This window comes from Gallinula chloropus, assembly GCF_964237585.1.
Source record: "Gallinula chloropus genome assembly, chromosome: 1".
NCBI lineage: Eukaryota > Metazoa > Chordata > Aves > Gruiformes > Rallidae > Gallinula > Gallinula chloropus.
Window position 1 is genome coordinate 36,123,194 of NC_140085.1, and position 14,108 is coordinate 36,137,301.

General features: G+C 40.2%; 1 protein-coding gene across 2 annotated transcripts in view; it reads right to left on the reverse strand.

Annotated features, from left to right (window-relative positions):
* Positions 1-14,108, reverse strand: part of PDZRN4 (PDZ domain containing ring finger 4) — a gene marked incomplete at both ends in the record, with an annotated part of 251,069 nt that overhangs the window by 18,801 nt on the left and 218,160 nt on the right. For both annotated transcript variants that reach the window (XM_084278459.1, XM_084278460.1), the window contains one exon: positions 796-894. In XM_084278459.1, coding sequence (XP_084134585.1) covers positions 796-894 — 99 coding nt within the window. The remainder of the gene's footprint in view (positions 1-795; positions 895-14,108) is intronic.

The window sequence follows — 14,108 nt, forward strand, 5'->3', positions numbered from 1 at the left end:
GTTCAAATTTGGTTCAACATGTCACAGAAACGTTAAATTGGGAACACAGTTCACACAGGAGAATCACCAGACCTTGGACACACAGGTAAGCTTGAACTCACAAGAATTCTGCTTTATCCAACAACTCTCTTTGAAATGGCTGGAGACTCAAAGGGAGTTTGTGTTCCTCAAGTCTCACGGACTGACCACTTAACACAGTGTGACATGTGCTGGATGCCATGTTTTCCTGGTGAAGCCAATGAAAAACCTGAGTTCATCTCATCTCAATATCCACCATTCCAATTTTTGTTTGGAAAAAAAGTACTAGTTTTTCTGACATATTCTTCTGCTAGGCTACTCTCTCCACCCACCTGTGGTATGTCTGTGAATACCACAACTGTAACAAACCCACAAATAATAAAATAATGATTAACCAATTTTATGATTATCAAGACTGAGGTAGGGAGAGAATGCAAGCAGGGTGTGGAGAAGATACTTTTCTCCTCAAGAACTTTACCTGATTTCCATCATAAGGGCAGACTTCTTTCAAAATTCAGACCATGCTCAGACTGCTTTGTACTTCCTTAACTATGATGCTGTAGTTAAAAGCATTCAGATTAAAGAAGCTCATTGGTAATAATTACACTAGTTGGGCCATATAATTTAAACTGGTAATCTAAATGAAAGTGACATGTACTGGCTGGTGGCTGACACTTCTTCAGCCTGGCCCCAGAGCACTTGCTGTTACATTCCTTGGCATGTTTAGCTCTCCACCACAAGGGTCTCCCATGCTCCTCCCCACTGCCACGTCCTTACCTCGCTGACATAGATACCCGTGTCCTCCTCGTCATCAGTTCTGTAACAGACTGTCAGTCCCAGCTTCTCCTGGCTGCTAATGCGGCACAGCTCCACCTCCTACAAGGAAACACACAGGCTTGCATGGTGGTTTTGCCAAAGGTGGAAAAAACTCTGTAGCACAAAGGAGCATCAAGCCACTGACATACTCATATTGTAGGACATGTTCATACTGTATGATCTACTAATACTGTCAAGTCTTGAAGCACAGTAGCTTGTGTGCATCTTTAAGGGGGAAAATATTCTGTGGATTAAAAAGGAAATCCCAATGTATTGCAGGTTCAGGCTATATGGAAACAGTTCATTAAGCCATGTCAAACTTTGAGAAATACAGCTGTACATCGATTTTACAGGGTTTTTTTGCTTTTGGATAATAGAAGCTGGCTTACAGTATATTATATGGTCATTTTACTCCTATCAAACCAATTATTGATTTATAGGATGTAAGACAGACTGGTTATACATCAATCAATCCATCACACAAGTGCCACTCCCTTCTAACAGCAACCCAAGCCATAAAGCAAAACCACAGTCATCCATTAATAGTATAATTCCTGCCCTGGCCAGTTTAGTGCTGTAGGTTCATTGCAGAAGCTGTTAGATAACAGAAGTATGCTTCAAGGAATCTCATGTGGAGCTGAACAGCCGTGGCATCCTCCTCAAATGTGAGATGATGCAGAAAACATATTTTTAGTGCCAGATGTCCCAGCAGCGGCATCTCATGAAAAGTGCAAGTTTTAGGGCAGATGGCGCAGTGATAACTACTACATACACCCATCTGAGTTAAGTGTTTTTTAGGGTTTCACAGGGGAATCATTCACAAAAATGCAAAGCTGCACTTGATCTGAACACTGAGAAACAAATAATTGTAATAAAGCACAATGAACCAAATAACACAGAGTATTAACTTGGTTGCAAATGGGAAATTTTAGTTGATGTACGTATTTAAAGGGAGTCTGCAGGTGACATTTGGAGCTTAACAGCTTCTGCTTCTCACGGCTGTGCCAGAAAACAAAAAAAAGAGCAACAAACCCATGCTTTAGTTCTCAGTCTGTGATACAGAGCTTGTTCCTCCCATCCCCAGAGAGGACACGCAGATTAATCCATAAGCAGGCGCAGGACGCACAGCAGTGAGGACTCACTGCTGAGTCTGATCCAGTTGTGGGGACCAGGTGTCGAAATACCACAACTTAGAGAAAAACCTGCAGTTCACACGCATGGGTTAGCAGATGAACCCTGTGCCATCTTCATTTCTGCTGAACATCTTTCACTAATATGCACTACTGTGGCTCACTCCCTGGCTCCCTCACCAACGTACACATCTACATGCATCCAGCACCTGCATAACCCCCACAAACTTCACCCTGGACATTGGATACCCGAGGCTTTAACATAAACTAAGAACATGTAGAAAACACATGAAACTGCTAGTATTTTTCATTTTCCTTAAATGCATTGGGTGTTTTAAATCGGGTGGTAAGAAGTAGAATTAGTCGGCAGCACATGTTATACATTGGGTTTGAAAGAAGAAACATGGGACCATGTGTTTTATTAGGGAAGAGAATTGCCGTGACCTGATTTTGGCATTGGGAGTGAAAGTATGTGTACTGAAGGGAGGCCTATTCAAAGCCCATAATAATTGATGCCTCCAGAGGGAAAGAACACTTGACTAGAACTGTAATATTAGGGAGAAATTACAGTAACAAAACGGCTTCAATTACAGCAACAAGGTATACTTTTAAGGAATAGAGAAGCTTGCAGTCCCTTGGAGGCCTATAAGGAAGCCTAAATACACCATAAAGGACTGAGACTGGGACCTTTAAATCAAGGCAAATGAGGAGCTGTGCGCAAGCTGAAATCCATTGACTTTCATTGTCCTGCTTGCACAACCTCCCATCTCTCTGTGCTAAGGCTGGACAGAGGCCCCAAGGACTGCTCTGAACATAATTTCTTCGATTGGGAATGACCTTGAAATTCTTGTGGATGATGTGTCTCAAAAGTGTTTGTTACTATAAAGCTGTATGAATGTTTCGGGCTGCAAACACACCGAATCCTTTCAGTGTGCGCTGGCTCAATAAGCAGAATAATTTAACCATTTAGGGCATGAAAAGGCAGGGGAAAGCGAGGATGACCCTAGAATCTCCATCTTGGGAGTCCAAGAGGTTTGCTAACACTGTCTCTAGGAACCTGCTGATGAAAAATGTCAGTAACTAATGTCCTCTGACTGGGCTGCAGCAGCCCTGGCTGTGCATAGTGCTTGAGTTGCCACAGCTTTCCTTTCTCCTCCCCATAACGGAGCTGAGATCTGTACTTGGCACTGTTGGGACTATCTCTTTCTTAATCTACTATACTGTGTGTAGTCTGATGACGACTGTGGCCACTTAGAAGCTATAGATACCTACAACTGAGATACTGGTACTTAGTGTTAAAGGCCCAATAAACATGTCATGTTTGTCAGTCTTGAGTCAAGCCCATACTCAAGTAAAATCTCCTTCAGTGTGGGGAGAAGTTGGATGAGGTCTCTTGCTTTGCATTGGAAGACATTCCAGATAGCTGCCCTTTTCCCACTGAACATCTGCCCTACTAACCTCGTGGCATCTTTTTACAGCAAACAACACATTCTGATCACATTTAAACAAACCCAGGTTGACAAAACATCTTTGTAAAATTTAAAACCACTTTGCGTAAAATATAAATCATCTCTCAGAGCGAAAGTCCTCAAGTTTGATCTTTATATAAACAAGCACAGTGAAAAAAACTTCAACAGGAGGGCAGCAACTGAGACGTGAGAGAACCTAGATGATCGTGGTCAAAAGCATTTGACACTGCATTTTGTAACAGAGACTTTTTAATGATTTTTGGGTTTGTTTGGTTTTTTTTTTCCAAAAAAACTTTAGCAGAAGAAACAGTAAGTTTGGCAGTATTAATGTATGTGCAAGAATGTAATTTCCTGCTCTGAAAATACATTTAGATACACACAGACACACGGAGAGGCACAGACAGACATACACACACACATGTGCATGCATGCACTTTCTCTTTGGGTTTTGTGTATGTACATGTAGGGACTGAACTGACAGTATTTTAAAATCTGTGAGAAACAATATTTGGGGATTCATGTAGTGTGCTGATAGACAGATGGTGAAAGGAGAGGGACTGAGGAGAGAGCTCAGGAGATGACAGCCTTGCCTTCTTTTGGGCACTCTGGGGGCAGCCGCCTCTCAACACGAAGAGCATTCTGCTGCCAAGTGACAGAAATCAATGCCAAATTGCTCAATCTTTGACTTGCTGCTTCCTTTCTCTGTGCAGGAAGAACAATGATTCAGTGCCTTGCCACAATGAAGAGAACGCTTTGAATTTTTTTTGCTATAAGTTATTTGGTTAAAAGATAAACATGGAAATTAGAATAAGAACTATCCTGCCTTGAAAGACTGGGATGGTAATTTGCAAGGTAGCTAATTTATTCATACATAGAAAAGAAAGCAAAGAAGTACAGGGCACGCTGATGGAGGACTGAAAACTGGTTATATTGGTCATTCTCTAAAGTGATGGAGTGGTGGCTGTAGCCTCTGGCTCCCAGATAAAGGCCATCATTTGCTTCAGTGATGGAAAACCAGTTCACAGGCTGTCAGTCTCAAGAGACATAAGACCAAACAAGGTGGTGTCACTTCTTTGGGGAAGGAAGGCTAGGTTAATACTGTCATTTCTCTCAAGCAGTAGAGAAGTAGATTATAAATGTCACAAGTGGGGCTGTTTGCTTTCTAGATTTGCTGAACAGAGGTTAAGAGCTATTAAAGGAGATCTTGTAAAAGTTTGCATCCTGTTGCAGTTTTAGTGCATCTTTCTACTTTCCAAAGAGTAAAGCTGACAGTCTGACAGAAAAAAAGTGCTCATCCTTAAACAGACTTTTGAGAACAAAAAAAGTTCTGAACTCTTCATACTTTCCCTCCACATACTGGGAAACAGATTACAGACTAAACCGGAAGTTTGCAAAGTTTCTTCCCATCACACCGAGAAGATGTTGACAAGAATTATTGATTTGATGACCCTGTGCTGGAATAACTGCACACATGGTAAGCTTACTCAGGCTCATTCTTACTTGTTGACCACTCTGATAGTGGCCTCTACTAAGGCATACACACCTATGAATCCTTCCCCCACTTTTTATCACGATTAGATACTCCCCATTCAACAGTGTTCAACCCATTTATACTGCAGCTGAACTCTGCTCCTGCCTCAACACTACCTGTCACCCTCTCATTTGAACCATCTCATCCCGGAATGCCTCTGCACAAACTCAATCCTTCTGCCTTCATCTTCAAAGCCCTTCTCAGTTTACTCTTTCCCAAAGCGACCACTCACCTGTCATTGACAGATGGCCTCACTCACCCTTGTATGCCATCTTCCCCCCAGATACTTCCACTCTCTGCAAGTGCCCACATCCACACAGCCCCTGCATCACTTTCCTCTTACTGCCACCTTGTAATTCATTCTATTATGTCAGCTATACAAATGTGTAAAGAAATTACGTCCTGGTAAGCAGAAAGTCCTACCTACTGAAGTGCCTGCTTTGCTGTGTATGAATCAGCCAGGCATTACTGAAATAGCCTGTTATCATTGCCACTTTGTTCTCCTTCCTCTCTCTCTCTCTCTGACCCTATGTTCCTCTTGTATTCTAGCACTTCTCGGTGATGTGATGATATTCTTGTACAGATGGGAAATAAGGCAAACAAGAAATTAGAGCTCAATACAAATTAGTTGTGATGAACAGCAAGCTATCCTCTTTCTAAGGTAGGAGACTCCCAAAGCCTGTACACGGACCTCCAATGATTTGAGACAATTGGGTGGCTCTGAATAAACTTGAGATTTGATGTGTCCCTTGCCCAGGATCCGGCAAGGAATAAGTGGGTTCAGGAAATTCCAGATGGTCTCTGTGATAATATTATTTTTGTTGAAATTGACCTACTATATTCACAGAATGAGCAAAGACACTGATTGAATTCCTTCCACAGAACTGTAACTCTTGGGATGCTCTGGTGCAATGGACATTTAAGGAGAATAACAGTGTTCTACCCCATCTGCAAAGGCGTTAGATAATATTGACTCATCTCACCTCTTCTTATTCAATGTCCATTTTTTTAATTTCTGTCCTCTCATGACTTACTGACCAGGAAACGGGTAAGACTAGTTTACTGTAGACCACTGTAACTAACAAAAGTTAATCAATTATTCAATGTTATTCTATAGTACGACAAAGGTAAACTTTACACTTGGGTACCTCATGTTCAAACATGATGTCCTAGGACTGGAAGTCTCCTGAGACTACGATGGCAAGAAAATGTGCTGATCCCATTTGTCTGACGTGCCGATCCCCTTTTGCGGTTTATTTGTGTAGAGATACACACTGACTAATTTCCAGAATGGAAACCCTGAATAAGGAAACCTTAAAAAAGACTACCATTGCAAATAACAGAGGATCACAGAACCACTAGGTTGGAAAAGACCTTTAGGATCATCGAGTCCAACTGTTCCTGTCCTATGCTAAACCATATCTCTAATTACCTGATCTACCCTTTTTTTAAACACACCTGGGGATGGTGACTCAACCACCTCCCTGGGCAGCCTGTTCCAGGCCCTGACAGCTCTTGCAGTGAAATTTTTTTCCTAACATCTAATCTGAACCTGTCCTGGCACAGCTGAATGCCATGAACTCATTGATGAACTCATTGATAAAAGTAACTGGCTGCAAGATCAAGAAATGCAAATTTTTGAATAATCTCTCTGTGTATTTTGAAATTACTGGTCACATGTTTGAGGTTCTTCCCTAGATAATGCTCTATACTAAGGAAGTTTCCCTACCTTCTCAAATTCATCATACTTTTGAAAACCAAAATAAATAGTAAGAAGTTGCCTCATAAGACAGTTTTTTTAGCAAGTTTCCAAAAGTTTTCTGCTCTTAAGTCCCTATTCCTTGTTCAATTTTTACTGCTTTGGTGCAGTCACCTCATGTAACTTTTGGTGACTTGTTCTCCTTATCTATAATATGCAGAAAACAACGCAAACACTGTAAGAGTAGAAGGACATAAAAAAAATTATTACAGAGTGCTTGAAAGAAACTGTAGAGATATTATAAATACTCTACATCCTTCCAATATTCCCTGTCTGACGTTATAGCAATTGTTGCACACCACTAAAAGGAACGGCCAAGGGAGACTATCAAAATTGTAATAGCTATTGAGTTCCCTTCACCTGTACAGTATATCAGAGTAATGGGTCCCATGAACTCTGGTAACACCATTAGAAGGGACAGCATGGAATCAAAACACAACAGTATTTTTCCTAAATGGAGAGTGTGTGATCATTTCAGTTAACATTTAAGTCCTCATTACAATGAGAAAATAATCTCACCATAGAGACATAGTCAAATACCAAATTAATTTTAATCAGTGTTACTCTCCAGAAAGATGTGGTTTGAAAACCTGTGATTCAGAGTTCAGAGTTTGTATTTTTATGATGTGGTAAGGCAGAGGATCCTAAACATGTTCTGTTTATGATACAGCCAACTCTCTCATTTCTTAGCATCTACCTTGTCTCATTTAACTCCATCATCTTTATAGCAAAAGAATGTCAGCTTTTCATGATGCTTATATATCAGTATAGTCCAGCGTATAAAACCAAAACAACTATATTTCATCCCTCTCCTCTTTGAAGAACTCTCTTGAATGGAGGGAAAATAAAAGACAGAAAGGACAAGGGAATTCTTGCTACTTACAAGTATGAAATCTCCAGGTTTTAAATTAGTAGCCAACTCAACAGTTCAAATACAGCTTTTAGAAAAGGAAATCACCACACTGTACTGGAGATGAACTCCTACTTCATTCACCAGAAGAAAGCTAAAAAGTCAGTCTGAAAAAGTCCTTGTGTGGGGAAACAGACCACATGATAGGATAAAGATATGCTTTATCTTCATCCTAAAATGTGTGAATGTTATTATTAGTATATCTTGAATCAAAACCAGATCATGAATTGTTACTAGTTGCTATTATTGCAACATCAAGGGGGAAGAAAGACCAAAAATAAAGTATTATCTTCATAGCCACCCAGAACAATAGCTATCAATAAATAAGTGGCTGTGTATATACTGTAAAACAGTTGCAGGTGTGAGCTGAGACACATTTATATTCTACCCCTTTACAGACCACTACCAGGCAGAGCTCCAAACGTTTTGCATGATTTACCTCATAGCTGGGATGACCTAAGAGTTTTAAAATGCTAAAATACACCAAGGTTGTTGCTGACAGGTTTTATGATTATGTCACTGTTTTCTTCAGTTTCTTTCCCAAGCCACTGTAAAGCAATGTCTTTGTGCCAGGCTAGTTACTGTTTTGTAGCCTTGACTGCACTTTAAGAAGAAATCAAGGCTTATATGTGAGTGGACCCAAGCTAAGGATAAGCGTGGTATTTACCATACAATATGAGGAAAAAAAAGAAAACAAAAAGAAAAATAAGAAAGAAAAATAAGAAAATAGTAGCTACTTTTATCTTTGCTTTTCCTTTTTACCTGTAGTAATAACTGAAAAGCTGTTTTAATGTTCATCTTGCTAATGGTATAATTGACAGAATGATTAACTGAATTAATGAAGTACAAAAGGCCAAGAACAGTGTACTTACTGAATAGCTCAGTGAAGAATTAACTGAGAAAGTACATTAAGGTCTGACTTATTTTAATAAGCTGGTTATATTGAAGAAGAAGATCTCATCCATCTGAGATAGTGTCACTCTTCTGAAGCATGATAGAGAAGTGCACAGGGACTACAGGGACTACGCACACCCGAAAATTAAGATTTCTTCTTTGTTATCGTCCTGTGTCTGCATCCGTAAGGGTGAGATCAACCTCTGGTCTGTATGCATAGCTGAATTTTGGCTGTTCTTCACACTGTCTGTCAGAGTTACTGTAAAAGTTGTCCTGCAAAGTCAGATCAATTTCATCAGCTTCCTGCTAGTGGTTTCTGTAAACTATGGAAACCAAGCAAAGCTCGCTTTAGACCTTGTAATTGTGTTTAGTAATCCCAACTCTGCAGTTCTTATCTCATCACTGGGCATGATGTAAGCACCTGAACTGTTATCAGGCAGAGCTCTTGAACAGTCAAGCACCCTGGCAGCATCTCACTAAATCACATTCACTTTCTTGGTCTCATCCACATGACTGAAAGGATATACCTTTTCCAGGCTGCCAAATTACCGGTTGTTTATATTGTTACCTTCTATAATATTTAATCTTCATAATGCTGCACACTTGCCCTCACTGGCAAGTAATTCTGATCATGAAATAAAAATAAATAATGCAGAGAGAACCCCAGCTATCTTTTGCTCTTCTTACAGGAACAGCTAAATCTAATGAAGTCCTAGGAGGGTAAAGAGCTAACAGTGGAGCTACTAAAAAGAAAAATTCATCTCAAATTCAGAAGTGATGAGAGTAGTATTACAGGTTACATAAAAGCATATGTTGCAAATGAGCGTGGGTGTAAAACAGAAGAAACAACAGGCTTGGTTTGCAATAAAAAAGCATCATCAGCAGAATAAAGGGTGTTCGTTAGACTTCCTTTTATAAAACCATTTATTTGTACCATGCAGTAGAAGTTGTGACTGTCATGTACAAATGATCAGAGCATGTACAGTGGGTAAGACTACACCCTTAAAACAGAGGCTTGGTGTTCAGGACAACTATCACATTTCACCCTCCTCGAATCCCATTTCCAACTCTCTTAGCTAAGCTCTGTATGGCAGTGATGTCTTTAACAATGACCAGAAGTAATTTGAGGGAATTTAGGAAAAAGAAATCAGAAGAAATCATCACAAAAATCTATTTGAAATATGACGATTTGGGGTTTTGTTTTTCCCTACAATCCACATCTCTCTTTAGACGAAGAGTCTGTGGTTCCTCCAATGTACATTTAACAGTCATTTCATTTTAAAGAAGTTTTGTTTTCAGGCTTGGGGTGGGTGTCAAATATTGTTTGCTTGTGTGCACATGTGTCTGTATGTGTGGAGGGGAGTTAGTATGTATGTGTAAGTCTATGTACATACAATGTGTATATATGAGTGTGTGTGTGCCAGGCAGGTCTGTCATGCTGCAGAGACTCTGCCATGGCAATCACCAAACAATTCATTTAAGAGCACGATTGAACTCTTGAAAACGCACTCATAATGAGAAAGGGAAAGTGTCAGATGACCCCACCATTCACAGAACCAGAGCAGTGACATCTGCACCCCTCTCTGAACTTCACCTTCTAATGACAAGCCATGTAGAAGCCTAATTATTTATTAGCAATTACAAAAAGAGAAATGGCAAAAAGAAACAAGAATTTTCAGCTTGCTAGAAAAGCTCATTTGTCACAAGCTAGATCAGTCAAACATAAAGCCCTTCTCTTACTTTACCTCCATGACAACCAGGTGTTCAGGGTGGGCTACTGTAAAGGAACAACTTACATGAGAGATTATACAGGGGAAACGCCTATCATTGCAGCTTTCTTAAGTGTACCAGTAAGAAAAGATCAAAACTGTCTGGGGTTTTGGGACTGTCAGATGGAATGCAAGTAATACCACAGGGAAATAAAGGCTTCCAAGGCCAGAGAACTACAGTAACACCATCAGGAGTTATGCTCTCTTGTCAAAAGGATTTTCCAGGAAATATGTTGTTGTCTGCGTCACACAGGCTAATTGTAGGCTACATAGCAGAAATATTCAGTGTGAAACAGAGTGTAATGAAACCTGCCCTCCCCTTCACAGGTCACTGCCGGGTCCTGCTGCATTCTTCTCACAGTGAATAAACTGGTATTTAAATGTTTGTCGTGGATTTAATTTACAAATGCTAGCCTCTTCCACCAGAAAAAGAATGCTTCCATCAGAAAAGCAAAAATCTTAACTCCTCTGGCACTGTCACCATGGAAGGTAACAGGTATCACAGGGTTTTAGCTGGTTATAGTTCAGTTTTAGAACCCCTTATGTAAGTGCCCATGGAGATCCGGTAGAGTTCAAGGTTTATCTTTAAAGCTACTGGTATGCTTGAGTTGTGAAAATAACCTAAAGAAGTAAATTCCTTCCCCCCCCAACTAAAACGTTGTTATGCAGATTTTACAGACAGGCACATCTACAATGTACTCGGGGGCTATTTGGATGGAAATAGAAAAGCTGTGGAGCAAGACAGAGCCCGAGTCGATGTAAACAAGCTGGAACTGCTGGCAGCTGTGCTGTTACAAATAAAACTGCATTCCCCACTGTCTTCTCACTTATCAATTTTGACAGAAGACTGTCCTGACTTCTCATAAACAGCATCGAAAAGGACAAATCACGTTAGGTGTCAGATTTGCCAGAATGGATTTGGTTGGTGGCTTACCACAAAGAAACAGAGGGTTATCTCCATTTCACATGGTGGGGAAAAACAATGCTCTGTCCAAGGGGTGGGGGCTCTACCTTATAGAATAAAGTCTCATTTAATCTCTGGTTTTTTTAAAGTCTGGTTTAGATTTAAGGATCTCTGACACAAGATTTGTTTACATCAAAGCAGAAAGGAAAAATACCAGCAAGCATTTCTCAAATGCATAATCCGAAAGCATAGAGTGAAGTGCATAGAATGAAAACTATTTAAAAACAAAACCACTTTTCTGTTGATCCCTGCTTTAAAGCTACACTTTGAGCCACATTCTGCTTTGTGTCCAGACAAAGGATGCTCTGGGACAGCAGGATGCTGTAGACAATGATACCAGTGTTAAAAAAAGACGAAAAAAAGAAATAGAAAAGAAGAAAAAAATAGTAGCACAAAACCCCCTAGAATTAATATGCTGACATATAGGCACCTATTAATAAAATACATGCAACTGTGGGAGCTGAATTTGGCCCTTTAACCGCTGAATCCTTTGAAAATAAAGAAGCTCCACTGGATATGGGAATTCAGTCTATCCCTACAGTGCTGGAGAGAAAAATCTTTGGTGTGCATTACACTTCAATGTAGGAAATCAAACAACGGAGTAAGTAAAGGCATGGTAAGCCTCAGAGTGGATATTCAGCAGTCTGATGTGTGATGATCAGAAACAGTCTGATGGCTGTGAGTGGAAGAAGACACCCAAGTATCAGCTGAGACTCCCGACGGGTGAGGTTGAGAAGCAGATAGAACTCACAGAGCAGATGGGGGAATGGGTTGGGCTGGATGAAGGATGGAGCTGGACTACTAATGTGAGAAACCTTTGATCACTGTGTTATGAACAAATTTAGTGTTGAAGTGGGAGGAAGGCTCTAAGCATATGGGGATGAGAGAAGCACAACTTTTAATTCTACGGGCCTCACAGTCTTGGTGTGGCCTTACTGACTTGCTTTTAAAGGATATTTTAAGCCTTGGGCTTAATGACACATGGTGGACTTTACAGTGAGTGTATCTCATATGGAAGTGATAGAGGGAAAATACCAATCCTTTACAGATCACAGGCTTCCTGACTGCAAAATGCTCAACAGCTGACAGTATATCCTCTAGGAAGTTACAACCATCCACTTGAATTCGAGTTTTCCCCTTTAGCTAGCATGCATAATAGCAAATCTTCAGATCCTCATCAAAAAGATAAATCCAAAAATCAACCTGTATTAAACATAAAGTACCCTAAACCCTATTAGAAACCATTTTTTTCCCCCCTATTGTCTGCATGCTCACACTGGAAAGTACAATGTCCTCAGCATACTTTGATATTTTAAACAAGACATGGTCTTACTTTTCTCACTAATTCTTCCACCTCCCTATTCATTCTCTTTATTTCTGTTCTTTCCCCCTGGTGCAGTATAAATGCTAATTTATTAGAAGCACTTAACTGCACACATACATTTTCCTATGTTACATAAGCATATGTGTTTTCAGCTGCTTGAGACCCAACACCCCTTCTGGTACGTTCTGCACTTGAGAAAACCATGAATTCTTGTTTTCTGAGGAGAAAGATCCAGGATGAACTGCTTATATATAGTATTTCTCAGCATTCAGCTTTGGTCTTCACTCTCGGTCTTTCACTCAATGTAAGTGTGAAGTTGCAAGAATATGAGAAGACTTTAAAGTATAATTAACTAGCTGATGCTATGCAGCTAAGGGTTTCCTTTTCTTATATTCTGCATTATCACTTTCTTCTCATTGAACAAAGTAGGTGGGAAGAGCACAGACAAGACAGAAACTGAACCTTATGGTAAAATGAGATAAGCAGACCAGAGTAGAAACTATTCCATTGTGCAGTGTGTGTGAATATACTGAACTGTCACATTGGCTCACAGCCTTTGTATTCAAAGAGAGTCCTTGGTTTTTGGACAATTTTGACAAAAATAAAAGAGAGTGATTTATTATTACTTGTATTTAAAGAAAAAAAAATCTGACTTTTCAGTAAAGCTTCTAACCTGACCCCCATATTGAAACTTTGGGTTTCAACATTGAAAAATAAGAGCTACAGAATCATTCACCGGAGCCACTGAAGTCTTTATTTCCATGTCAGAGTACAGAAAGGTTAAGGATCTGTATTCTGAAACTGAAATGATTCCAATTTGACATGACTAAAATCATAGTTACATTTCTACTTGTATGGTGCTGGCACAGATTCACTCTTGAAAGGGTTGGAAGTGCTAATTAGACTTGTCTCTCCAGACACTTCCTATGCAAAGGGCAATCTACGGCATGGACAAGAATGTATCTTCCCAACTATAGACCAGGTAAGAATCACATCAGGTAAATTTATGATGAGTGAGCCTTTGAGCTTTACCAGTTGGTATATTTTGGTCTTGGGGTTTTTAGAATTTGCTCCCCAAACTGTTTTCTGATGCAAATGAATTTGAGAGAAAATGTTAGAACAGACCTTCTTTTGGTTATCAGGTTGGAATGCAGCACTCTGGGTCTGGCTAGAAGACCATTAACCAATTAGGGGGCTGAAGCATATCTTTTATGAGGGGAGGCTGGGAGAACTGTGTTCAGTTAGCCTTTTGAAGAGAAGTAATTTCTTAATAAGGAGATCTTACTGCTTCATTTAAGTAACAAATGCAAAGATTGGAGAATCATAGAATCATAGGGGTTGGAAGGAACCTCGAGAGATCATCGGGTCCAACTCCCCTGCCAAAGCAGCTCCCTAGGACATATCACTCAGATAGGTGTCCAGACGGGTCTTGAATATCTCCAGAGATGGAGACTCCACCACCTCGCTGGGCAGCCTGTCCCAGGGCTCTGTCACCCTCACTGGGAAAAAGTTCTTCTGCATGTT